At 42.4% G+C, this 27997-nt stretch overlaps 2 protein-coding genes across 5 annotated transcripts in view; one reads left to right on the top strand and one right to left on the bottom strand.

Annotated features, from left to right (window-relative positions):
• The window catches only part of Acaca (acetyl-CoA carboxylase alpha), a 261557-nt gene that overhangs the window by 11762 nt on the left and 221798 nt on the right, over positions 1-27997 (top strand). The gene's annotated exons all lie outside the window — the stretch shown is intronic.
• Positions 965-23394, bottom strand: C9H17orf78 (chromosome 9 C17orf78 homolog). Of its 3 annotated transcripts, XM_087910163.1 has the most exons (7): positions 23071-23356; positions 21254-21340; positions 20089-20337; positions 10747-10902; positions 9238-9362; positions 8583-8697; positions 965-3335 (listed from the first exon to the last, which is right to left on the bottom strand). In XM_087910163.1, exons 1-7 carry the CDS (start codon positions 23126-23128, stop codon positions 3256-3258), a joined length of 870 nt encoding a protein of 289 aa, XP_087766289.1. In that variant the 5' UTR covers positions 23129-23356; the 3' UTR covers positions 965-3255. The 3 variants fall into 3 exon arrangements, with proteins under 3 accessions (XP_087766289.1, XP_087766290.1, XP_048302666.2); XM_087910164.1 differs by lacking the exon at positions 21254-21340 and having other exon boundaries at positions 23071-23394; XM_048446709.3 differs by lacking the exon at positions 965-3335 and having other exon boundaries at positions 8503-8697; positions 23071-23375.

Below are 27997 nucleotides of genomic sequence, written 5' to 3'. Positions count from 1 at the left end.
ACCCCACAAATACAGCTGTTTATTCAGTTGTTAAGCAATAGCCTCAAAAGTTCAAAGTGGAGGTTTTTGTGAACTTGTCTTGTTTGCACCAAGCAACTATCTGCCCTCATCTTTGTACCTATCCAAAAGTACTGGAAAGCTGAGCAGGTGGTTCAGGACTGTAATCTCAGCCCTTGGGAAGCTGAGGCAAGAGGATCATGACAGTCTATCCTACATTAAGATCAGACCAGCCTGGGCTACAGAGTGAGAGACGGGGGAAAAGTGCTGTATTGGAATATTAGCCAGGTAGGGTGGTGTACACTTATAGTCCTAGTCCTAGGAGCTAGAGAGAGAAAAATCAGAAGTTCAAGATCCTCCTTAGCTACATTGTGAACTCAGAGCTAGCTGGGCTACATGAGACCTTGTCTAGCAAAACAAAAGGGTCATCATACAGATCCTTCAGAAAGAAAGAGTTCTAGCTGTCTTTAAAACTGAAAATAAAGCTGGGTGGTGGTGGTGCATGCCTTTAATCCCAGCACTCGGGAGGCAGAGGCAGGCGGATCTCTGTGAGTTTGAGGCCAGCCTGGTCTACAAGAGCTAGTTCCAGTTCAGGCACCAAAACTACAGAGAAACCCTGTCTTGACAAAAACCAAAAAAAAAAAAAAAAAAAAAAAACCAAACCCAACCAACCAACCAACAAACAAACAAAACTGAAAATAAACACAAGGAAATTAATGGGCAATTGGAAATATGACAGTAATATATTAGTGGGGGAAAGAGGGCATTATGTTGAAAGTAGCATGGAGAGTGTTATGCTATGTAATATATGTCTCTTATTATATGCACATATACTTATTATGCCTATAAAAGAAGTATCAGTGTTCTTGGTTACCTGTGGGAGAGTAAATATAACTTTTAATCTTATATTACTTTACACTTTATATTGTTTGATATAAATTTTGATAATGAAAATGCACTTTAGTAGTCAGAAAAACAGAATATATTTTAATGAGAGAGTTTGCAACAGAGACTTGGCACTTGGCAGAAGACTCATTGGCAGCTGTACTGAAGTGTTTTATAAGAGTGTCACCAGAGTGATGACCCGGGCATTTGTGCCTGACTCTGGAGCAATCTTCAGACTGAAGTCCACATCCCAAAGTCCACACAGGAGCGCCCCCTTTTTCTCTGCTCTCGCTCTCTCATTTCCTTGTTTCCAAAATCCTCCCTCCACTGAGGAAGGAATTCAAAGCTGTTGACTGATGAGGGAGTGAGGAAATCCTCAGAAGATTCTTTTGACAGGGAAAACATCATTTTGATCGCGTCAGTTTCCACGAAGAAAATCAGTACAGATGTTACCCAGTTTCACTCTTGCCGAAGAGCAGAACTGATGAGCACCGACTTAGCCGTGGCCTTCATCTTCTAGGCAATCTCATGCTTTCGGGCTGTGGGACACTCTGCTGGGGACGAGGGCAGGGGTGAAGTGGATGCTGGCATTAATCCTAAGAGCACATAGAATCTTTTTAATAACTTCCCCTACCAGACCTGGGGAAAAAACAGTTTTTTGTTTGTTTGTTTGTTTTTTGCTCAAATATATGGCCAAGCAAAGTAGCAGGTATCCGGATAAACTTGAGGCAATGTTTTGAGTCACTAGTAGGGTGCAAATGATCCACTCACACATCCAACGCCACACATAGTCTTTTGTCTGTGTCTGCTGTGTGCTCAAAGTGTGTTCTGTGGAATCCGAGAGGTTCTTCAGCTCTTCCGGGAAGCTTTGAATCACCATTGTTTGGTGTCTGTCCCTTCCTCCTGGCTCAGCTTGTCCCCTGCTTAGTTAGTACACTTTCAAGAATTCTGCTGGGAACAGTACTTGACGTGAAAGGTACAGTTTCTTCTAGAGAACTAAGAAAACAGAGCCACTTGCCAGGCCTGGTGACACATACTGTAATTCCAGTGCATGAAAAGTGGGAGACAGGAGGATCATGAGCTGAAGGTCATCCTGGGATATGTACGTAGTTCAGCACTAGCCTGGGCTACATGTAATATATATGTATATGTGGAATAGTCTGTACATGGAGGAGGGGAACATCCGGCAGTTGGAATGGTTTCACGCTCTTGGGAAAGACGCAGGACAACACAGGACCCCACCATTCGCTGCATCACCTGCTCCAGTCCCCAGTTCTGCTTTCTCACTGAAATCTGTCTAAGCAGGTCAGATTCTGCTCAGAGCAGTGTCCCTGTGAGTGCGGTCATTTCATCCTCAGGTCCTTAATTAAAACCACATGCAGCTCCTTGGTAAAATAGTGCCTAGCCAGGAAATAGAGGCAGGAAGGTTGGGAGTTCAAGGTGATCCTCAGCTACACAGCAAGTTGGAGGCCAGCCTGGGCTACACACATAAAATCCAGTCTCAAAAAAATTAAAAATGAAATAAGACATAGTCAGGCCTGGTGGTTCACACTTGTATTGCCAGCTCCTCTGGGAGGCTGAAGTAAGAGAGCTGAAAGTTCTTGGTCCACTCAGAGAGTTCCAGGTTCTGGGTAACTGGTGAGAACCTACCTTTCAAAATAAAAGTTACCTTTACAAAAGGGCTTAGTTATATCTCAGTGGCATAGCACTTGCAGGTGAGGAATTGGTCCAAATCACAGTATCAGGAAAGAAAAGGCTTAATATCAGATCTCCTTTAGGAATCCAAAATGTTCCAAACTCATTTCCATGCTATATTCTGCTGTCCTGAAACCCTTCAGGAATGACTTATTAGAAGAGCTTTTGGGATTCTTAATGCTGGGTTCTCTTTATCAGGTATACTGACAGAGGCTAAGTCATTTAATCATAAGCCTGGGAGAGCAAATGCCCTGTGTAAGCTCGCTGACAGCCAGTGAGCATGAAGAAAGCTGGGAGGGCAGCAGAGGAGCTGGAACGTGGATGCTGTGGGCTCCAGGTCTTTGGAGACTGTGTCTCGGCTTTCACTGAAGAAGGCAGTAAGGTCTTTCACAACACTCGGAGGCAGGGACTTTGTCTTCATTTGCGGGGTTGGACAGATAACCCATTTTATGGATGTACAAAGTGAATCACAGAGGCTTCTGTCTGTGTCAGGTGCAGGGCATGAGGGTAGCTCTGTCGACCCAGGGTCTTCCTTCACTGTCCTGGCATATATTTGATTATAAAGTCCGCATGAAGATACGAGTGTGAGGGCTTCAGAAGGCAGCCTGTAATGATTTGCAATAAGGATACGATGGTGCAGAAGACAGCACTGGTGTTCAGAGTGAGGCAAAGCTGAGCTCAGAAGTATGTCTGGGGGGTTACAGTGACCCCTGTAGTTGTCATTGAGGCTAAAGATTTAGGAGCATCTTGTCCAACCTATGATGGAATGGACACACGAAAGGTCAGTAAGGATGCAGATGAACTGAATCAGCAAGGGATCGCTGAGAGAAATCCCATTTCAGTCCAGTACACCCGGGTTTCCCTCTTTACCTGCCTGATGGTTGTTCTGAGAAAACCGTTCAAGAACCTATAGACCACTAGCAGAGGGCCCATCGCCCATGTCTTGACCAGGTTTTCTGGAATGGAAAAGGCCCTGAGTGTGTGACTACACTGGATCCCATATGCACAGGAATTCCACTTCCTTCCTTCAATCAAACCCAAAGGGTCTCATTATGTTTAAAGAGGATTTAGAAAGAGATTTTAGGATCTGGTTATTTATTTTTGAAACAAGGTCTCTTGTATATCAAGCTGCCTCACTATGTAGTTGAGAACGCCTTGAACTCTTGCTCTTCCTGCCTCCACCACCCAAGTGCAGGGAATATAGGTGTGTGCACCACACCTGTGGGGAGCAGATGAGTCCTGAGTGAATGTGTATTGCTAATATGAGTACAGCCATGCCAACGACCCCAATGCCTCAGACCCATAGGAGTGGGAAGCTTTCCCTGGTGAGGTTCAGAGAAACGACAAAGCCTTCTGGTCCAAGTACCAGTGTTTACAAATGATTGCCCAGTGTGTGCAAAAACTAGAAACCACAGCTTCATCCTCCTGGATGACTGCAGCCTGGGACTGCTCACCCCAGAGACCTCCTACCGAGATGAGCTAAACCTGCCTTCTTGTTCAGTTGTAGACCATGAGTCCACTTCTTTACTTGGCTGTATACTATAAGCCTGTGTCCTTCATTCAGGTGTATAAAATAAATGAGCTGAAGTTCTGGGCAGCAGTTGGTGCTGCCCATCAGAATGATCGTAGTCTTTCTGTATATGTGTCCCTGTGTCTGTCCTTCTCTCATTCCCTCATCACCCAGTTAGGCCAGTCCTCGAAGCCATGCAGAGTGTGGCATACACCTGGTTTAAATATTTATAATCCAGTTCCACCCTTACTGTGTTTGAGTTTATGACCTATCAGATTTTGTATGTATTTTCTGAATGCCCAACTATTAAGAACATTACACAGTTTTGTTTATAGGTATTCTGCCTACATGTATGTATGTGTGCCATGTGTGTGTCTGATGCCTAAAGAGATCAGAAGAAGGTGTTGGAACCCTTGGAATTGGAGTTACAGTTGTGGGCCACTATGTGGGTGCTAAGAATCAAATCCAGTTTGGATTTGGAAGAGCAACAAGTACTCTGAACCACTGAGCTCTTTTTGGCACCTGCATGGCTTTTGGATAGGATTTCCCTGTGTAAACTGGCTTTTATAGACCGGGCTGCCCTTGAATGTGTGTCAGTCCTCCTGCCTTAGCCTTCAGCCTTAGGCTCCAAGTGCTGGATTTCACGTCTATTGTTTTGTTTTGCCTTGTTATTTTTGAGATAATGCATCATGGAGCCCAGGCTGGTCTTGAATTCTTGATCCTCCTGCTTCTACATCCAAAGTCCAGGAGTGCAGGTGTGCTCCACAATGCCTCGTTCCACAAGGTATTTGGTGGGGAAGGCTTGATGACTTATTTCTCAAGCTAAGGCTTGACACATAGGTTTTCAGTAAAATTGTATGGAATAGATAATTGACCAATAAATATAAATGTCAGTGTAGTAAGTAAGAGATACAGATTCTAGTTCTGCTTCCTCTGAACGACCTTAGGAGAATCACAATCCTCTCTGAGTTTCCAGTTCAACGTCTGAAACTGGGAGAGACTGATTCTGTCTTCCTTCCCAAGCTTTGGGAGGAACTGAGGGGGTAATGTGTGTAAAATTGATACTATGTCTATCTTGTGTGTGTGTGTGTATACATACATACATACACATAGGTATATATTTTGCTTGTATTTTTGAGACAGGGTTTCTCTGTGCAGCCCAGGCTGTCCTGGAAGCTACTCTGTAGACCAAGCTGGCCTCAGAGATCTGCCTGGCTCTGCCTCCTAAGCACTAGGATTAAAGATGTGTGCCTTATATTTTTTTAAAAATATTTATTCATTTATTATGCGTACAATATCTGCCTGCATGTGTACCTGCAGGCCAGAGACGGCACCAGATCTCATTACAGATGGTTGTGAGCCACCATATGGTTGCTGGGAATTGAACTCAGGACCTTTGGAAGAGCAGGCAATGCTCTTAACCACCGAGCCATCTCTCCAGCCCCCTGCCTTATACTTTTTTGAGACAAGATTTCATGTCATGTAGTACAGGCTGACCTTGAACTCTAGTCTATTTTATTTCATTAGTATTATTGTGTGTTTGCATGTGTATGTTTTGCGCATGGCGGGGGGTGCACATGTTCTGCAACATGCATGCGGAGGCCAGAAGACAACTGTGGAGTCAGTTCTCTCCTTCCACCACGAAGGATCTGGGTTCACCAGGCTTTCGGGCAAGTGTTTAACCCGCTGACTCATTTTCACAGCTCTGGTCTCAGACCCTCTTTGTAGCTGAGGATCACCTTACACCTCTCATCCTCCTGCTTCCATCTCTTGAATACGGAGGTTACGAGCATATGTCACCAATTTATAGCCAATTATATTCATGGAAGAGGTACAGTCAGTTGCTGTTACGAGGCTATCTTTAATTCTGCACTAGGCTATTTAGCCTCCTTTAAGCCTTTGTTTGTTTTGAGACAGGATCTCCCTATGTAGCTTTGGATGTCCTGGAACTCACTATGTAGACCAGGATAGCTTTGAACTCATAGAGATTCACCTGCCTCTACCTCCTAAGTGCTGGAATTAAAGTCATGTGCCATCACACCTGACCAAGTCTATTTCTTTTAATGTTCAGTAGAAATGATGCTGCTGATTGGAATAAAAATATCAAAATATTAATCCATTATCTACTATTAGAAAAATTAGGATTATAGAAGTTCTAATCTAAGGACTGGAGAGATGGCTCAATGGTTAAGAGTACTGGCTGCTCTTCCAGAAGACCCAGGTTCAGTTCCCAGAACCCACATGATATGATGGATCACAACCATTTGTAATCCCAGTTTCAGGGATCTTCTGGCCTCCGTGGGCATCAGGCATGAGCTTGGTGCACATACATACAGATGAAACTCATATTCAAAAAATTAGAAAATACTACCCTAGCCCCAAGAGGACGAGTAAGTTCACTTGACTGAGTACTGGGATATGAGTCTGTTGCTAGGCTGCAGGTATTGTTCTTGGGTACTATTCTGTGCAGCTGATACAGCCGGAAAAGAATAGCATGTGTACCATCCTAGACTGCGTGTGTGCATGTGTGTGTGTGTGTGTGTGTGTGTGTGCATGTGTGTGTGTGTGCGCATGTGCGTGTGTGTGTGTGTGTGTGTGTGTGTGTGTGCATGTGTGTGTGTGTTGCTGATGGTGCTGAGGATCAAATCTCTTTACTATAGCATCTTTGAGACCAGATCTCAAAGCTATTATTCTACAAAAACAGACACCTGTTTAGTTTAGTGAGTGGGGAGTGACTATTTGTTGTATGGCTTATTTTGTTTGTTTTTGAGACAGTCTTACTGTGGTGCTGGACTGAGGCTTTGAACTAGGTCCAGTGGGAACCTTGTCTGCTCATGTTAGTGAGTGTCTGGGTGTCTTAGAGAAAGTGCCCATTTATCACTTTCCACCATCCCAAAGCTGAGTCTAACCTGGCTTGGCAATCTGGATTAATCAGTCTGGTGAATCAGCCCTGTAGTGACAGCTCAGACACCAAAAGGCAGTATTTATAATCATGTCAGGAAACCCAAACATAAGGGAAAAGAAAGTTGCTTTGCCAAATCTTTAAACTGGGTTGAAGCGCAACGGATTCTAAACATTGCTGTATCTGAGAGTTACCCAGGGTGAACTCATGTTATAATGCTGAAGATCTTACAATTAGGAGGAACCTGTCTAAAGGAATGTGTCTAACAGTGGGTGGTCGCCCACACATTTAATTCCATCACTCAGGAGGCAGAGGCAGGTGGATCTCTGAGTTCCAGGCCAGTCTGGTCTACAGAGTGAGTTCCATGACATCAAAGGGTACCAGAGAAATCCTGTCTCAGAAAAATAAATAAATAAATAAATAAGGAAATGTAAAGCTTACAACATTGGATACAGCCTTGGTCAAGGTCCACAGGACCTGAAGTTTTAGGAATTTCACAATAAATTCACCTCAGCTTATAGAGCTTGTTCTTAAATTTTATCTTTATGTGTAGGTGGCTGCTTGCCTGTGTGTACACCATATGTGTACCCAAGGGGCCAGAGGGCATTGTAACCCATGGGACTGGAGTTACAATGTAGCTGTGAGCCCCCCTGTGTGAGTGCTAAGAACTGCTTTTAACTCTTAACGACTTCTCCAGCCCCATTAGGGAACTTATTAAAAGTTTAAGAATAAGATGAGCGTGGGAGTAGCATAAGCTTCTTGGAAAGCTGAGATAGGAGGATGACTTGACGTAAAAAAATTAAGATTAGTCTGGGCAACATAGTGAGAGCACATCTGAATAACAGTAATGATAATAAAGACCCCTGGTCCCAACTCTAGACATTACACATTTGGATTCAGTATATCTAGGTCCCAGAAATATATATTTCCCTCTAACCAACTTCTTTCCCCACCCACACACGTCTCGGTCTCTCTTAGTATTGTTATTTGTTTGACCTTGTTTTTATTTAGATGCTATCTCCTGAGCCATGAGTCCAGGGTGGCCTCAGACTTCTTATATAGCTGAAGCTGAGGCTGGCCTTCAATGAACATGGCCTGATCATGTTAGTATTATAGATGTATACTACCAAACTCAGCCAAATAACAATGTGTTTTTGCTTTGTTTTGTTTGTTTGACTAGCCTGGAACTCACTATGTAGACCTGGGTGACCTGAACTCAAAGAGGTACACCTGCCTCTGCCTCTGCCGCCTGAGTGTTGGGATTAAAGGAGTGCGCCACCACATCTGCATCTTCCCAATTTTGTTTTGTTTTGTTTTGTTTTCTGAGACAGGGTTTCTCTGTGTAGCTCTGGAGCCTGTCTTAGCACTTGATCTGTAGACCAGGCTGGCTTCGAACTCACAGAGCTCTACCTGCCTCTGCCTCCAGAGTGCTGGGATTAAAGGCAGGTGCCCCACTGCCTGGCCAGTTTTTTGACACAGACTAATTCATCACATTTGCTTTATAACTGAAGCATTTGACTACGTCTCATCACTTACAGGTTAACATTGTTTTGTCTAGACACATTGTACAAGCTATACAGAGAATACTTCCCTTCTCAGGCTGTGAGTCCAACTGGAACTCAGTTGTCTCAGATTGCTGGTCTTCCTTTCTTTCCCTTCTCCATAGCCATTGGCATTGGCACAGCCTTGTGGCTCTGAGGCATGGACTCTGAAAGAGAATGGCTGGTTATCATTCCAGTGGCTGATACACGTTAGATTATCTTCCAAACTTTCTGTCAAGTCATTTAAAAGAAATAGTGCTTTATTTTCTTACACGCCCCCCCCCTTCCACCTTTCTTTCTGTCATGTAACCTGGCTGGCCTCAATTTTGCAAGGCTAGCCTGGAATTCCTGGTCTGCCCCCTACCTTCCAAGTACTAGGATTCTAGAAAAAAATGCTCCTCTCTAAGGAAGACACTAACTAGAACCACACTTCCCAGAGAGTGGGGGCAAGGAGCTCACATTAAGAGAGCACCTTTGATGTACTAGGTGCCTCTCAAACAGGATCCTGGTTAGCTGCCACAGCCACAAGCAAGGCAACATAAGGAGTCCTGTTTCACAGAGAAGGCAGCTGTAGAATGGAGAAGTCAAGCAACTTCCCACAAGCCACTCAGCTGGTGCTTGTTTTCCTTAGGCTATGCTGCCTTTCCAACAGAAAGCAGCCTCTGTTGATGGAGACTTTGTTCCCTTGTGGACATCAGCAGACTCACTGGGCATGGGACTTCAAAGATGACAAATACTATAATGATGACTCCCCCGAGCAGCAGCGCAGCAGCTATCAGAGCTTTGATGACAATACTCCATTTCTGCCTCTTCTTTAAGGACACATCTGTGTCTGAAAGGAAAGAGGGATAGAGAGAAAGGGAACATGAGCAAAGCTCAGCAGGACTGTGAGTTTTCCTCCTCAGACTAATCAAGGACACCTGACTCAGAGAAAGAGCCTGGATTTCCATCTGGGGCTCAGAATCAGGTGCGGTGGCAGCATGGGCTCCTCACTAGCTTCTTTTATGAATGAGCCACCTTCCCTAGAATTTGGGATTCTCCAGAGTCATGCATGCTGATTCTTCCACTGTTTTTGGGAAGAAAAACCTTGGGTACACAAGGAGCACTTCACCCATTGTTCCCAGTCAGTCCTCTTGACATTCCAAATCTTAAAAACAAAAATCACATCTCCTTCCATCTCTGTCACTGAAAAAAGAAAAAGTAATACAAATATACAGAAATCATCTTCATTTCAGGCCTGGTGGCATATACCTTTCATACTGGCACTCAAGAGGCAGAAGCAGGTAGGTCTCTAAACCCAAGGCCAACCTCATCTATTTAATGAGCTACAGACTAGTCATGGCTACATTGAGACCATGTCTCAAAAAGAAACAAAAGCAAACAAAAATTACTGCTCCACTCTTGGTTTCCGGAGGGTACAGGAAGAACAACGGTGAACTGTCACTGCTTTTGAATCATAAGCCAAGTCCAGGCCAGAAGGCTCCCATCTATTATGTTATTACTGATCTCATTATACTTTTCCACTGGTATGAACCTGGGATGTAACCCAAACTTGAATCTTATAGAATTTGAGTCTTGGCCAATTTAGGAAGGGCTGTTTTTAAAAACCAGTGAAGACGAAGACATGTTGGTTGATGTCATCTCTGTTAGTAATTGCTTACTATTAAGTATACATCTGTCCATGCAAGTGGCTGGTATGTACCAGTTGGATTTAGTCCATTTCCAAATCTGAATTCACTTTCATGAAATAAGGAATTACCATTTTTCAATAAAAGATTTATTATATACAGTCGTGTGTGCGTGCATGCACACGCACACGCACGTGCGTGCATGTGCCTGTGTGACTTTATGTGCATTGGTGCATGCCTGTACCCTCAGGGACCAGAATGCATCAGATCCTTTGGAACTAGAATTACAGGTGGTTGTGTGAGATACCTGAAGTTGGAGCTTAACATCAGGTGAAGATGGTTCTTAACCACCGAACCATCTCTCCATCCTCAAGGAAAGGATTATTGACTGTGTTGAACTACAGATGTTTCTGGGAACTTCCTTATGGATAACTTTTTTTTTCTCTTATTAAAACATGAAATGATTTTTTTTAATATAAAGTAGCTTCTCCGCCTCCAAGAAAGTCCTAGGAGACCTAGAGTAATATTGGGGCTAAAATGTCTCTTTTCCTTCCTACTCTTGCTTTACCACCTCTACTTAATTTGTACCTTGTGATAAAGGGCTGGAAAAACCCCCAGTGCTTGTAGTTTTCTCTTCTTTACTTCTAGGAGTTGTGGAGGTGGTAGTATTGGGCACCGTCTCTGATGAAGCAGATCTACTCTTTGCTGGGTAGACCTTGCAGTGAGAGATCCCTGGTAAGAAAGCTATAAAACAAAAAAGAAGCAACACATGGACAACTGTAGCACACAAGCATCATCCTACTTTGGTTTTACGTGACAACCCTAGCTCTCCTCACTTCATACTACATTTCTAACTGTGGCCCCATTGACCTGTATGTTCATAGGTTTTAGGTGTAGGCATAGAATAATGCCAAGAATAAATGAGACCAGTGATACCAAGAAGAGATATGGATTAAATCTCCAGGAATCCTTTGGCTATAATCAGAGGGAAAGAGTAAGCTGTATCTTGCTTGCCTACCATTCTTGAGGTTATAATAATAATAATAAAGATAGAGGGTGTGACCTTACTGAGCATTCCCTTCATTAATAGAGGTGGTTCCAAAGTCCAGGGAAGAACTTGAAATGCATTGCCTGAATGACCGCTGCAGGTCTGTGTAGTGGAGCCCAGTCAACTACTCTGAGAAGGCAGTGGTGCAAGTAAGAGGAACTAGGAGATGGAAAGGCACCCAGCTTCGTGTTCTCCTCAGTTTCATTCATTTAATGTTCAAAAACCAGTGTCTATTATGTGCCAGGCACTGCTTCAAATTTTTTATCAGTTGGATTCATAATAACAGGAAAGCAAAGAAATAGGTCTGGGGTCAGGGCAAAGGAAGCAGAGACAAATTCAATGACTTTCTATATTATATATAAATATATTTACATATTAATATATACATATAGTATATGTATATATATTACATGAAATATATATATTTCATGACTGGGTGTAGTGGCACCTGCCTTTAGACCCAGCATTCGGGAGACTGAGGCAGGAAGATAACCTTGAGTTCAAGGCCCACATAGGCTACCTAGTGAGCACCAAGCCAGCCACAGCTGAATAGCAGGACCCTACCTCAACAACAACAACAACAACAATAACACAAAACAAAACAAAACATTATTCTATATTAGGGTATCTGCTACTTAAAAACTAAAACTAGAGCTGGGCATAGTGGCACATGACCTCGGGAGGCCAAGGTCAGCCTGGTCTACATAGTGACCAGGACAGCCAGGGCCACAAGGAGAGACTCTCTCTCAAAAGCACCAATCAATCAATCAGTCAGTCAATCAAGAACAAGAAGCCACTCATGGTAGCTCATACCTGTAATCCCAGTACTGGTAAGGTTGAGTTGGAGAATTACTAAGAGTTCAAAGCCATCCTGGGGTAACTAGTGAGTTCCTAGCTAGTCTGAGCTACATAGTGTAAGACTATGTCTTACAAGCCAAAATCAGGCATGAGAGAGATGGCTTGGTGGTTAAGAGCACTTGCTGCTTTTGGAGGACCTGGGTTTGGTTCCCAGCACCACATCAGGCTGCTCATAGGTGCCATAACTTCAGTTCCAGGGAATGCAGTGCCCTCTTCTAACCGCTGTTGACATCCATGTACCTGTGATACACCTACATACATGCAGGCAGACACACATAAATTAAAAAAATAAATCTTTAAAACACCAAAACCAGGGGCTGGAGAGATGGCTCAGTGGTTAAGAGCATTGCCTGCTCTTCCAAAGGTCCTGAGTTCAATTCCCAGCAACCACATGGTGGCTCACAACCATCTGTAATGAGATCCGGTGCCCTCTTCTGGCCTGCAAGCATAATGCAGACAGAATATTGTATACATAATAAAACAAACAAACACACAAACAAACAAAAAAACAAAATCAGCTAGCTAGTTGGTGGTGGTGCATGCCTTTAATCCAGCAAAGGTGGGTGGATCTCTGAGTTCGAGGCCAGCCTGCTCTAGAGAGCAAGTTCCAGGACAGCCAGGGCTACACAGAGAAACCCTGTCTTAAAGAACAATCAGTCAGTCAATCAATCAAACAAACAAACAAAGAGCAAAAAATTTCAAGACAAACTAATCAGAGGAATATTCATAGGTAAGAGTTGGGCAACCTGTAGTATAGGCCAAGCCTCTCTGAGGTTAGAATTGAGCCAAGACTTGAGGGAAATAACCTAGGTGGAGGGAACAATGGGAATAAAGTCCCCAAGGCAGAGCATATCTGAAGGTTACAGTTACAGGGACGAAGTAGGCAGTCAGTAGCCAGCATGGAGGAGCAAGGGAGGGGATGAGGATTGAGAGGATGCAGGAATCCAGGCTCTGTGTGCCAAGTTCAGGGCTTTGGAAATAAGGATCTGTTGCAAGGTTTTGATCAAGGGTGACCTTTTTGTGGGGAGGGTGTTATTACTTTTTTTGTTTGTTTGAGACAGGGTCTAACTCTGCATCCCAGTCTGGCTTCCAACTCACAAAGTCCTGCTTCAGCTTAAGTGCTAGGATTACAAGTGCGAGCCACCATGCCCAGCTAAGCTTCATTTTGATTGACATTCACTGGACTGCTGTGTTAGAAATGGACCGTTATGGGATAAGGCTAGAGGAAGCATCATCTGGTGGTGGCAGCAGATTTTGGAGACAGTAGGTGATGGGTGCCAGGATTCAGCCAGGGATAAAAGTGAGGAGAAGCAGAGGAATTCTGACTGTAGTCTGCACCCAACTCCACCTGCTTATGGAATGGACCTAATCCAATTCAGACAGTGGTGACTATTCCTCTCCACACCTCACCCCTTTTATTTAGAAGACAGGGTGTGCCTAAATAGCCCATATTAGTCTAGCATCAAATGCACTATGTAGCCAGACTGCTCTCAAACATGAAGTGAGACTCCTGCCTTCCCAACTACTGAGGTTATAGGTGTGCCACCAAAACTAGTCTTTTATTCCATTTGAAACTGTATTATTTCCAGGGGAGTGGTGCATGCCAAAGTGTCCATGTGGAGATCAGAGGATAACTTTGTGAAGGTGGTTCTCTATGTTTATTTGGATGCTAGGGTTCAAACTCAGGTAGTCAGGTTTGGATCACTGGGCAGCAAGCACCTTCCCCTTCAGGGGCCATCTTGTGAGCCTTTATTCCATTTTGCATGGAATTCTTATCATAACTTTTCTTTAGCATTTCTAAATTGCTCTTTTTTGTTTTGATTTTTTGAGACAGGGTTTCTCTGTCCAGGCTGTCCTGGAATGCACTCTGTGAACCAGGCTGGCCTTGACTCACAGAGATACCTTTTGAGTGCTGAGACTAAAAGTGTGCACCACCACCATCTGCCTCTAAATTACTCTCACATGTCTTTATATCCTTTACAATGATCATTTGTTGTTGTTAATCAGCAGAGATGTTGAACAACTTGACAAGTAAAACAGCAGAGTGACAGTTTTAACAGTTGTGTAGAGGGAACAATCGCACTCAGGCAGCTTTCAGTCCCAGTCATCATACAACAAATGACAGGATAAACAGTGGTCCTTGATCTGAGTTTAACTGGAGACAGTGTTGGCCACCGTGCCCGGCTCCAGTCACTTCTCTTAAGTGGTAACATGCGTGTTTGAAGATAAGCAGAACTCACTTTGGACAGTTACGTAATTCTGAGTTTGGTTTCCCTGTTTGCAATATTGTTGTAATAAAAAATACTCACTGTATCTATTTCTCAGAGGTGTTGTAAACATCAGAAACAAATAAAAATGAGAAAGCAGATATGAAAACACTTTGTAAGCTGAGTGAACTGGGATTGAAAAATAAGGGAAAGTCTAGAGACTCTCTCTAAGCAGAAGAACTCTGTCTGGTAGCCAGAGGGATAATGGCATAGAGACATATGTCCTGTATTCCCACCCACGAGAATGTGACTTCAGAGTCTACTGGGCAGGCTCCATCTGTCAGTGTACTTTCAGTCCTCTGAATTAATGTCCATGTTGGCAGCCCATCTCTTTTAGGTACTATCTCTGAGGTATCTGAACATCAAGGTAGAACATGTCTGAAATATATTTTATTTCCTTCAAGTGGTGGTGGCACGTCCCTTTAATCCCAGCACTGGGAAGAAGCAGAGGCAGGCAGATCTCTGACTGAGATCAAGGCCATACAGAGTGAGTTCTAGGACAGCCTGGGCTATACAGAGAACAACCCTGTCTCAAAAAAAAACACCCAAACAAAACACTTTATTCCATTGATGATGGGATTGCAAAATTAGTTTTTCTTTGGCTGAAGGTATTTGAACTGAATGCCCCAATTTAAGGCGACCATGATGGCACATGCCTCTAGCTCCAGGCAGGACCTGGAAGACAAGAGGCAGGAAGGTCAATGCAAGTTGAGATCGGCCTGGTTTATTTGAAAGGTTCATGCCACTTAGGGTTACAGAATGAGACACCGCCTCAAAAACAATCCATAAGAACATTCCAGCTTGCTAGGCATGGTGGTACTCACCTTTAAGCCTCTGTTCTAGAGCAGAATCCTAAGTTCAAGGCCAGTCAGGCCTATATACAGAATTCTAGGCAAATGAGGACTGCATAGTAAGACTTTGGTGTTTTTGTTTTTTGCTTTTTTAGCATAGAAAGACCCCAATTTAAGGAGTTTGTTTTTAAAAATCCAACTTTATGAAATTCTTAAATACAATAATAATTCATAGTTTTAAAAGATTCTTTGCTTAAAAACTAATTTTAAAGTAAAGAACACTGAATATATTTAATCTATTTTCATTTACATTTAATATAACGTTTTGTTTGGCTGGATTTTGAGATTGGATCTTGTCATGTAGCCCAAGTTAAACTTGAACTAGCTATGTATTGTTATTATTTTTTTCTGAGACTGTGTTTCACTATGTAGCTAGACTGCCTTCAAACTTCCTGTCCTCCTGCCTTTGCTTCCCAAGTGCTGGGACTGCAGACATATACCACCACGTCTGGATACATACATTATATTTAAATAGAGATGTCATTTTCTGGTCAATCTCTTGTGAGTTTGAGGGCAGCCTAGTCTACATACGGAACTCAAGGATAACCAAGGCTATGTAGTGAGACTCCGTCTGAAACAAACATAAATAATAAATAGAGGTGGCTCTTAGAGAATATTCTATAATAATACTCACATGTTGAAGGGCCACTTGGGAGTCTTTACATTTGTTTTTAGGCTTGCACGCTAATGTTTAATCCTCTGTACCTCTGAAAACTAGACCATCTTGTCAGCTCTCCCAGTTGTAACTGTAGAAACTGAGCACTGGGAAAATACCTAACTTGCCAAAGGCGATCGTTAACATCATAATAAATACTAGTTTGATTTATAACATTTATAACTTCTATAACCCACAATTTCATATGAGGTAACCAGACCTGAGATGTCAGTTCACACTAGTCAAATTATAAAGATCCTAATCCATCTACTAAAATGACATTTAAAAATGCTCACACAGTCCATGGGTGGTGGTGTATGCCTTTAATCTCAGCATTCAGGGAGGCAGAGGCAGGAGGATCTCTGAGTTTGAGGCTAGCCTGGTCTACAGAGTGAGTTCCAGGACAGCCAGGAACAGAGAAACTCTGTCTCAAAAAACCAAAAGAAGAAGAAAGAAAGAAAAAAAGTCACTCAAAAAGAAAATATTTGCCAGATATGGTTGGACAGACCTTGATCCTAGCATTTGAAGGCAGAGAATCTTTGTGAGTTTGAGGCCAGCTTGATATACAAAGTGAGTTCCAGGCCAGCCAAGGTGAGATTGTTTCAAAAAACAAAGTAGAAAATATTTATCAACTGTATGAAACAGCTGTGTGTGGTGGTGCACACTTGTAATCTCAGCACTCAGAAAGTGGAGGCGGGAGAATTAGTAATTCAGGCTTATTGTCAAATATGTAGTGAGGGGTACCCGAGAACCAGTCTTGAAAATATAAAAATAAGATAAAAATCAGATAGGGTGTTTTTATCTTCTTGTGTCCTATTAAAAACAGATAAGTCTCTATGAAACCTGATGGGTAACTGGAAAGCTTCTAAAAATAAAATCTGAGAAGCAGGAACAGAAACTGTATTGTGACTGATTGCCCCAGGTCCCCGTGTGTTGCTGTGAGAAAAGCAACTTGGGCATGCACTCTATCAACTGAGCTACACCTCAGCCGCTGTCTTGTGTTTCCTTTCTACATTTTATGTTTGGTGCATGTCTTGTTAAGACCAACTGTGCTGTGGAAAGTTCTCGTCCTTACAATTCCATATTCTTACTTGATTTAGAGGAGCTTTTCATTAATGCCACTTGATTATATTTTAGACACCTCCCTCTGCAGACTGACATCAGCCTGAGTGACAGCTTCAGAGTGCATGTCTCCTGTGAACATTTAAGTCAGACTGTTTTCCTAGTTTTTATTTCTAACCTATTTGAGGTCTGTTGCATCTTTGTGATTTAATGTGGTTTAAATTCAGAACAGGCATCTTCGGACTTTGAAAGAAAGCTCCTTTCAAAAGTCCATTCATAAGATGACTGTGTGGATTTGTCATGGTGGCTTTGTAAACACATATGGTGAATGGTGATTAGGACCCAAACTAACCAAATATGCATTAGGTCTCTTTACACGACTCAAATCCTATATGGTGCTGCCTCAGAGTCTGGATCTCAGAACCTTTGCCTTGAGCAAGCATCCAGGAGAAGGAGGAAGACTGTTCCTCTTGGAAAGAGCTCAAAGCCTGGAGTCACCCCAAGGCAAACCTTTTCAATAGGGCAGGTTGATCTTTGGCAACTTTCCTCTCCCTTAACCCCCCCCCCAATTTTCCTGGCTCAGAATTCCTGACAGCTAATGTCCTGAATTACCTCAGGCCCCACAGTGTAAAGCATGATGGAGTACCACTCAGAGAGCTGCAGACTGGAAAGTGCCTTAAGGCCAGTACTGGGTCAGGTCAACAGGGTGTCACATAGTAAGAGGAAAAGGCCCACATAAATTGATATTGAGTGATTTTTGGGTTTTAAGAGCCCTCCCAGTGGTAAAGTTTAATTAACTACTTCTTCCTTCCTTCCTTCCTTCCTTCCTTCCTTCCTTCCTTCCTTCCTTCCTTCCTTCCTTCCTTTCTTTCTTTTGAAACAGGTCTCCATATAGCCCAAGCTGTCTTCAAAATCAGTATGTTGTATATTGAGATTACAGGTGTACCCTACCAGTCCTAGCTTTTAGTGGTAGAATTTTTTTAATTATAATAAAGTGACTGAAACATTCAAGTCATGTAAGAATAAATAATTTACTATTTTGGGGCCTGATCCCAAGAAAATGTCTGCCCCTTATTTCTCAATCTTTACTCTAGGCTTTAAAAGTTTCTTTGTGAGTTCGAGACCAGTCTGGTCTACAGATTGAGTTCCAGGACAGTCAGGGATACACAGAGAAACCCTATCTTGAAAAACAAACAAGCCAAGTAGCCAAGTTTATTTCTACATCATTTTGCTCACGATCCCTCTACTTCCCAGTTTCTCTAAGCACCGAGTGTTATTTTCCAACACTAGCAGCAGAGCCTAAAGGAGCCTCGTGCACAGTGAGAGCTGTGGACCAGCCTATTGTTCAGGAACTACTCGACAGAAGAGATGTGTGAAAGAAGGAAAGGATGGCAGAAGTTGAAATCAAGAACTGCTGCTGTTGGGGAATAAACAGTTTCACACAGTGCAGATAGCAATGGAAACTGGAACCACCTCTGTGGGGGCTAAATGAGCACCAGCTATCAACTGTCGATGTGGCAGATCTGCTTCTTGGAATGCTTTTTCTTGATAAATAGCAGATATACAAGAGAACTGTATAATGTCATTGTTTGTATTAGTAAAAAAAATGGAAATAACCAAAATTGCCATCAGTGGAGAACTAGGGAAATAAATTGCAACTTAGTAGAATACCATTAAGAAGAATGGTGACATAATATGCTAAGAAAGAGACATGTGCTTAGCATATTCAAAGCCTTGGATTCAATATTTTACAACCCAACCACACAGAAGTCAAATTTATGACTATGGACATAGGATAAACCTGTGCATGTGGAAAGCCAGAGTGCAGAGCAGGGTGTATGGTGTGGTACTGCCCATGCTTTTCACATATGCAAATGATCTGGGCATGGGGTCTCAAGCCTGTATTTCTAGCACTTGGGAGTTAGAGGGAGGCATTTCAGGAGTTCAAGGCTAGCCCAAGGTACACAGCAAGCTAGAGGCCATCCTGGGCAATATGAGACCTTGTCTGAAGAGGGGGGAATGTGTGCACACCTATTCATGCATGGAAGGAAATACAGTAGGTAATTGTGGTTCCTTCTATCCTCAGGAACAGAACTGAAGGACTGAGAGACAAGAGTAGGAGGGAGGATTACTTTTCACTAGAAATGTGTGCTGTTTGTAGATTTCACTGTGCACTAAGAAAAAAAAAAAAAACCAAACCCAAAATTCACAAAATATTGGTGGTTTAAAAAACCTTTGTTTAGCTATTTGCAGATGAATGCAAATGTAAATTACCTATAAATAGCTGTCCTAGAAATCACAATGTAGAGCCAGCTGGTCTCAAATTCACAGAGATATTCCTGCCTCTGCCTCCTGAGTGCTGGGATAAAAGACACACACTCCATACCTGGCCCACAACTATTGTTAAAAGAAGACACACCCACCAGGTGGTGGTGCACGCCTTTAGTCCAAGCACTTGAGAGGCAGAGGCCAGCCTGGTCTGCAAAGCTAGTTCCAGGACAGCCAGGGCTACACAGAGAAACTTTGTCTTGAAAAACAAATAAAAACAAGAGAAGAAAAAAAGAAGACAAAGAGGGCCCACTCAGAAACGAAGACCAGCTAGGCGTAGTGGTGAATGCATTTAATTCTGGTAGTCAGGAGGCAGAAGCAAATAGACTGATGTTTGAGGCTAGCCTAGGAGACATAAGCAGTTTAGGCCAGCCAGGGATATGCATAAGAACTTGTCTCAAAAGAATATTTTGTATCTTATGAATATCACAGGACACTAGGGCCAAAAGGAGTCTTAGAAACTAGAAATATGGGACCTGGGGTCAGTGAAGTGGATCAGTGTATAAGGGCATTTACTACCAAATCTATTTTGTCTGACTCCCAAAGGTGTCTTCAGTTGTCCTCTAACCTCAATATACATATCCATGCTTACACGTACGCATGCTTGCTCTCACGTGTACGTGCGCATGCGCGCGCGCCCGTGCGCACTCACACACACACACAGAGTAAACATATGAATATAATTTAAAATTATTGTTAAAGAATTTAGAAAACTGGTTCTCAAAGAGACACTTATTTTTTTCCCAAGGGGAGAATAGTTTGTTTCACTGTGGCTTTGGCTGCTAACCAATACTGGCCACCAAGGACGTCAACTGTAGTTAGTGTCAACCTACCTCTGTGAGCTCTTTGGTCTCATTTTACCTGTTAGAAGGGATCCATTCTGAAACTGGGAAGTGGGCCTGAGGTGACAGCTTGGGGAGGCCGTGCTGTTTCTATGGAGATCAGCAAAGACTTCTAGGTTCTTCAGCGTATACTTGACCTTTGGCCTTCTCTCTGAATATGCAAGATGGACTCTCAGTCTCCTCCCAGAGCCAAGGCACTGCAGGGTAGTTATAGTCTGATTTTCGATGAATGGGGCCTCTTTGATGTCTGTGTGAATTTCTGGAAGAACTAAACGGAAAAACAAAGCGGTTCTTAATCTGCATTGTGCAGATAACTCACTTTCATTCGTGACTCCTGTTGAACTCCACGGCTGCACTTTGCCCTCCTTTGGTTCATCTCCTGCTCCGTCTGTGTTTATGGTACGGACTGTGCAGGTTCTGCTCTCCTTCCTGCAAGGGGCTATTGAAGACAAGCGACTGCAGTAAATCCAGCACAGAGCAATGCTCATAGATTGTTTTCCTAAATGCAGAGAGGACTGAGTGCTATTTCCTTCTCTTCTTTATCCCCATCTGATTTATACAGTCATACTTTAGGCAACAAGTTAATATAAAAATTCATTTCCAGACATTCTTCTGAGGAGATATCTATCTTTAAAATAGCACATTTGAGATCTGGACTAAGAAGTGAGGTATTTTTAAAACTTTATCTTATTTTATGTGTATGGGTGTTTTGCCTGCATGTATATGCATAGCCGCTGGAGTTGGAGTTACAGACAGTTGTGAGCTGCCATGTGGGTGCTGGGGATTGAACTCAAAGTCCTCTAGAGGAGCAGCCAATACTCTTAACAGCTGAATCATCGTTCTAGCCCTCAAAAATCATTTTTTTTAAAGGTTAAAAAGAAGATCCTGGGCTGGGTGTTGGTGGCACACACCTTTAATCTCAGCACTAGGGAAGCAGAGGCAGGTGGATCTCTGTGAGTTCGAGGCCAGCCTGATCTACAGCGTGAGTTCCAGGACAACCAAGGCTACACTGAGAAACCCTGTCTTGAAAAGCCAGAAAAAAAAGAAAGAAAAAAGGAAGGAAGAAAGGAAGGATGGAAGGAAGGAAGGAAGGAAGGAAGGAAGGAAGGATGGAAGGATGGAAGGAAGGAAAAGAAAATCCTGGGATGGTAAAGAGATTTTCCAGAAAGGTCTCTATTCCCTACCTCTTATTACCAAATCCTTGTGGCTTCTCACATCCTTTGGGAAGAAGCTGGGTAGCTGTTCCACTTGGCAGCTGCTCTCTCTGGGGTCTAGGAAGGAAAAAAAATGGGTCAGGATGTCCTAGGTCCTCTCCCTTTAGAATTCGGAGGCAGGGGAAGAGATGAAGTTTCTGCTTATAAAACTTAGAACTGGAGAGATCAAATACTCCCTAAAAAAAGATTTTAAAACACATGGCCAAATACATTTAAGTAGGAATTGTTACATTATAAAGAAAACTGAATACCAATGTATTCTTTCTGAGAGAAAGAGAAGTGAGAGATGTAATTGCTAAGTTAATGAAAAAATAACCCATCTATTCTCTTTAAACAGTTTATTTTCTTGCTCACTCCTGTTCTATCTGCCTGATGTATTTTTTCTTAAACAGACAGGGTTTCTCTGTGTAGTCTGGAACTTGTTCTGTAGAACAGGCTAACCGTGAGCTTAGAGATCCACCTGCCACCACTGCTCAGCTTCTGCTTGCTGTATTAAGGAGAGAACCTCGAAGGTTTAATATGCATTCCCTTGGATATAGGCTCTCTATAGTTTCCCACAGAGCTATAGACCATACTTATTTATGTTTTGTGGTATGTGGTTCACAGGGTGTGGGAATTTTCTTTCTCAGCTTTTCTTATTTTCTTTTTGAGATAAGGTCTCACTATGTAGCTCTAGCTGGCCTAGAACCTGGCTGTGTGGACTAGGCTGGCCTGGAATTCAGAGAGCTACCTGCCTCTGCCTTCCAAGTGCTGAGAATCAAAGCGTGCTGTAGTGGCTAAAGGACTGGCTCAGTGGTTAAGGGCACTGGCTGCTGTGGTAGAGGACCAGAGTTCAATTCCCAGCTCCCACATGGTGGCTCACAACCATTCCTACCTCCACTTCCAGGGGATCTCATGCACTTTCCCTCCCTCCAATGGCACCAAGCACACATGTGGTACACAGACATACATGCAGGCCAAACATTCATACATAAAATAAAATGAATAAGTCTAATAAAAAATTTAAAAAGCATTCTCTACCACATCTAGCTTCAGCTGTCTTTTAAGAAAAAGAAGACTGTAATCTCTCTGTAGCCCAGGCTGGCTCTGTTCTGATGGCAATCCTCCTACCTCCATCTCTCAAGTGCTTTGGTCACAAGCGTGAATTTTCTTAATTTGCATTAACATGCTACTGCTACCCCTTATACTGTGTTGCTTTAACCTCTAGCTAGCTAATTTTAGAGAAGAAATGTTTAGGAAACTCTGAAAAAAATCATATTTTAAATAAACATTTACTACCAGGGCAAAGGCAGAGCTAAGTGACTGAACACTTGCCTAGCTTCCTGAGGCTGGCTTTCAAGCCTCAGCACAAAACAAACAAAATCCCCAAGTCAATCAACACTTACCAAAGAGTAGCACACAGTGCCACTCCACCCCATATCACCTTTCCCTCAGCTTGCCCCATTAACATTTCCATTTAAATCATATGAGTGTACCACCTTAAAAAAAAAAGGCTACGTCTTATGAGGGGTTAATTAAAAAGCTGTGGTACTGTCTCACAATGAGAGCTGTCTGACCATGTTTTTATTGTTATCCCTGTAATCGAGGAAAAAGAAGGCCCACACTCCCAGAAGACTTCTTATGAAACAGATAGATGTCTCCTTGGGTTTAATGATCAGATATATAGGCTAATTTCTGCAAAGTACAACTCGGGTATTGGCTAGATCCCTATCTGATAGAAGAGACTCCAAATTCTTTCTAGGCTTCCTTTTGGATGTTCTAGCATATTATGTTAGAGAAGTACTTACCGTTCTTGTTGGAATGATAGGATGCAATGATTAGACTGAAGACCAAGATCGTATCCATGCCAACCTGACCTCATGAGCACTTTTTGCCTACAGCCCACTGTTACTCCGTCATAGCCCCTTACAAGCTTTGCCTCTTGTTGCTTTTATTGTTATGAAGTCAAGTTTCACTTTGACTATCTGGTTCTACCCTGACTATTTTGCCTTGTTTCCTGAAGACCCAGGAATATACTGATTGGAGAAAGAACAAAAACTGCTCATTAATGATTGACTTTGATAGTCTGCCCTGACTTCACTGCTGATGCCAACTTTGAGAACTGTCATTATCTAGAGGTTTCCCTCAGAGAAAGTACATAAACACCCAAAGATATGCTTTATAAATACTTGCAGATAGACACGTAGTCATTCACAAGTGTGCTCTCTGATGGAGGCACATAGGTATACACACCAACATTAAGAGATATGGAGGTGCCTATTAAGAGGTATAGTTTCTAGGACAGGAGAAGAAACTAGGACTGAATGAGTCAGTGCCTTACGCTGGGGAGAACATTGGACTTTAGCAATCAGTAGAAGTGAGTTCTAGTTCAAGCCTTTTTGGACACCTTGGAGAAATTACTTGGCTATTCAGACTCAGTTTTTCCCTTGTATAAATGGAGTCTCAACCAAAAGATCTCTGGAATTCATTTACAATTATAACCATAAGTTCACATGAGCATAGGCATACCTATGGAATTGTGTATATTTTCACATTCATGAATAATGGAATGAGTATAGTCAAAACAACTTTATTGTGACTACTGGGTCAAGAGGTATGAGAAAGTGCTACAAACAGCGCATGAGTACTACTGTCTGCAGTTGACAGTAGTTGCTGTTGAATATATATAATTAGTATTATGCTCTAAAGACTTTTTAAAAAGAGGTCTTCCCATATGGCTCAGACTTTCTTGAAACTCATGCTGTATTCCAGGCTGGCCTTGAACTCATGATCTTCTTGCTTCTGCCTCCCAAGAAGAGAGATTACAGGTGTGTATCACTACGCCTAACTGAAGACTTCTTGATAGCATCGCTAGGTGAGGTCATAAAGAAGAAAACATCTAGTTAGATATTTGTCAGTGTTCAGAGCCTTCACAGCCTTCTGCCTGCTGTAAATATGCTTCATTGAGGCTAACATGGGCTTAGCTATGCATGAGAAGGTTCTGGAGGCTGAAACTTTTGATTGATAGTCACATAAAGAGTTGGTTCAAAGAACTTTTCATAAGGGCTTTGTGATATTTTAATCAAATTACAATAAGTGTCCCGACACATCAATACAGCTTGAAATCTGGCCAAACTAAGCACCAAAATCTTGATGGGAAACATTAATGGAAGGGAGATCCTTAAAGGACAATCTGTTAGCTCAAAGAGAGAAGGGATTAAGGAAGCAGCCGGCATCCAGCCCAGCAGCAAATCCTTGTGGGCCTTTTCCTCTGCTGCAGTTGCTTTCCTGGGTTCTCGTGGTTTTTGTTGACAGTTCCCTTACTGTGTTCACATGATTCTCTACTCCCTGGTGGTGTTGACACATTCTCTGCTGCTCTGTTTAAAAATTGCTGTAGCTGCTGCATGACAATGCTGCCACCTCGCAGCAAAGGCAGGAATGACTCTGAAGTCTCGCTTCTCACCCTGCGTCATAAAAGAAGAAAATCTCATTTTTCCCAAAGGCAATCTCATGTATGACTAGATGAAATTGCAATTTTCTTTTATAAATTCTTGGAGATGTTTTCTTTTCGTGTGTGTGTGTGTGTGTGTGTGTGTGTGTACATGTACTAGGGACTGAACCTACTCATATATGTCCTGAAGTCAAATTGAATGTTGAAACATGCCACACTGTGGAGCAGAGACACAAAACTAAAATTAAGACAAAATATCTAGTGGTAGAGGTGATGTGTCCTGTTGTGACCTCTGAAAGAGAGTAGGAAATAAGGCATGAACAGTCAAAGTGGGTCTGGAAGAGAAACCCTTGACGAGAAGTTTGGTTTTTCGAGACAGGGTTTCTCTGTAGCTTTGGGGCCTGTCCTGGGACTTGCTCTGTAGGCCAGGCTGGCATCAAACTCACAGAGATCTGCTTCCCTCTGCCTCCAGAGTGCTGGGATTAAAGGCACGCACCACCAGCGCTCAGTGCCAGGAGACCTTTCAAGGTTCTAGTTGAGGCCTTGTAATTGAATCATTTCAAGGAAGTTCCTTAACCTCTTTGGGCCTTCATTACTTCAGTCCTTCTACCATGTAGATTCTGGGAAATGAACTGAGGTTGCCAGGCTCCACAGTAAGCACTTGGCCATCGCACTGCTGGGCCATCTCACCAGTCTTAATTAATTTATTTCTTGAGACAGGGTCAAACTTGAACTTGTGACAGTCTTGCCTTAGCCTCCACAGTGCTAGGATTATGGGGATAAACTACCATCTCCAGTTTAGGAATTATCTAATCCTTTTTTTAAAAAATAACGTTTTATTTATTATGTATCCAGTCTGCATGTGTGCCTGCAGGCCTGAAGAGGGCATCAGATCTCATTACAGTTGGTTGTGAGCCACCAGGTGGTTGCTGGGAATTGATCTCAGGGCCTCTGGAAGAGCAGCCAGTGTACTCTTAACTGCTGAGCCATCTCTCCAGCCCCTATTATCTAATTCTTATCACCACAAATGAGTTTTGCCTTTGCCTTTTTTTTTTTTGTCTTTTTCTTTTTGTCTTTTTTGTTTGTTTGGTTTTGCTTTTTTGAGACAAGGTTTCTCTGTGTAGCCCTGGCTGTCCTGGAACTCACTCTGTAGTCCAGGCTGGCCTCAAATTCACAGAGCTCCGCCTGTCTTTGCCTCCCAAATGCTGGGATTAAAGGCATGTGCCACCACTGCCTGGTGAGTTTTGCCTGTTTTAAAAAAAAAAAAAACTCTTGTTAAAAATTTTAGGTTGGTCAGGAAGTATAACAAACTATACCCTTTTGCCCAACCATTTTTCTTACAAATATTCACTACAATGAGTTATTGGTCTGGTTCAAGACCTCTGGCTTCTACTACCCCATCACTACTGAATATTCACTGAGACTACTCTGATATCCTGCTGCTGCTCTGAGTCATGGAGATCCTTTGGTTTTAGTTCCACAGGCCTTCCCCTTCACGTGATCCAGCAACTCATATATTTAAAAATTTTTTTTTGAGGGAGGAGAGGAGGTTACAAGCATGGAGGGCAGATATGGAAGGACTTGGAAATGAGTGGAAGGGGGTGCATAATGTGAAATTCCCTAAGAATTAATAAATAATTGTTTAAAAAATTTTAGGCTTGAATAAAAAGCAATGGGTAACCTTTGTGGTAACCTTTGTATATATGAATCATTATACTTTGTTGTCATTCAGATTTTGTCTCTTATTTATTATTTATATTTATTTATTTATTTATTTATTTTGAGAAAATGGCTTACTATGTAGTTCTGACTGGCTTGCAACTTGGTAGACAGATGAGGCTCACAGAGGTCTGCCTGTTTCTGCATCCTGGAATTAAAGGAATATGTCACCACTCCTGGCCTCGTCTATTCTTTTTTTCTGAGACAGGGTTTCTCTGTGTAACCCTGGCTATCTTGTATCTCTTGTAGCCCTGGTCTACATAGGTAGACCAGGTTGGCCTCAAACTCAGAGATTCACCTACCTCTGCCTCCCAAGTGCTGGGATTAAAGGTGTGCTTCATCACTGCCCCACTGCCTTGTCTATTTTTTAAATTAGAAACTTATGTATGTATGTATTTAATATTTTTTGAGACAATGTCTCTTTACACGGCTGACTGTCCTGAAACTCACTCTGTAGACCAGACTGTCCTGGAACTCACAGAGATCCACTTGCTTCTGCCTCCTGAGTGCTGGGATTAAGGTCACGCATCACTATGCCCAGCACTGTCTTTTATTTTTTGTTCAGTACTAATTTTCAAATTGATTCATAATGTTTCATGTAGCAACCTTTTTTGTAATTACCTTTATAATATCCCATTTTATGAATGTAGCAGAATTTAAATACTCTATTGTTGTTAATATTTTGGACCATATTTGAAGGTTTCCCAGAATATAAATACAAAGGTTGAAGCTGGATTAGAGGGTATGTAAGTTATGCTCAGCTTGACTATTTATAGTAAATTATTTTCTAAGAAGTTGTTTTCAATAGTAATTCCATTTGTAACATATACCTGTTCTATATTCTTTAAAATTTTTTTTATTAGATTTGCTCATTTTGTGTGTAAGCGTTTTGCCTGCATGTGTGTATATGTAGCATGTGCATTTTTGGTGCCCTCAGAGGTTAGAGGAGAGCATCAGATCCCCTGGAACTGGAGTTATGGGCCATGGTGAGCCACCGTGTGAGTGGTAGGAATCAAACCTGGGTCCTCTGCAAGAGCAATAAATACCCTAAACCACTGAGCCATCTCCTCAGATCCTTGTTTCATGATCTTGACAGAGGGGCCAGAGAACTGTTCCTGAATGACATGAAGTGAGCCTGAGCAGACCAGGTATAGCCCTTCGGTTGGTCTCAAAACCTTAGCTCATGGACATTTGCTCCCTCTCTGCAAGCACATGCTCTGCTATCCTGAATTAATAATGTAGAATTTAATGCCACAGAACTCCTGAAGCAAGTGGGCATCCATTGGAATGTTTTCTAAGTACTCATAGAAAATGTGTGAAGGGGGAATAGTGAGAAAAGAACAAGTAATATTTTCCATGTGCTCCCTATGTCTCAGACTCTACTAGAGGCTTTACATTTTGATTATATTTTATCTAAAAGATCACCCCATATAGCTGATTGTATAGTCAAGGAAACAGAGACACAGAAAAGGAGTCACTTGTTTACAGTCTAATTAGTGACAAAACTAATTAGTGACAGGCTTAGATTTTAGGCTGGTCTCTCTAACTAAATAGCTCAGGTTGGT

This window comes from Myodes glareolus, chromosome 9 (genome assembly GCF_982192425.1).
Source record: "Myodes glareolus chromosome 9, mMyoGla1.1, whole genome shotgun sequence".
In the NCBI taxonomy this organism is placed as follows: domain Eukaryota; kingdom Metazoa; phylum Chordata; class Mammalia; order Rodentia; family Cricetidae; genus Myodes; species Myodes glareolus.
This window is presented reverse-complemented; position numbering and strand designations above follow the sequence as displayed.

Excerpts from the sequence above, each read along its gene's own strand:
- C9H17orf78 (XM_087910163.1), bottom strand. The coding sequence starts at position 23,128 with ATGGATACGATCTTGGTCTTCAGTCTAATCATTGCATCCTATCATTCC. Across the intron at positions 9,363-10,746 it reads TTCCAGCCCTTTATCACAAG|ACACAGATGTGTCCTTAAAG; the intron begins GTACAAATTAAG and ends CTTTCCTTTCAG. Across the intron at positions 8,698-9,237 it reads TCTTTGAAGTCCCATGCCCA|AGTCCATGCCTCAGAGCCAC; the intron begins GTGAGTCTGCTG and ends ATTCTCTTTCAG.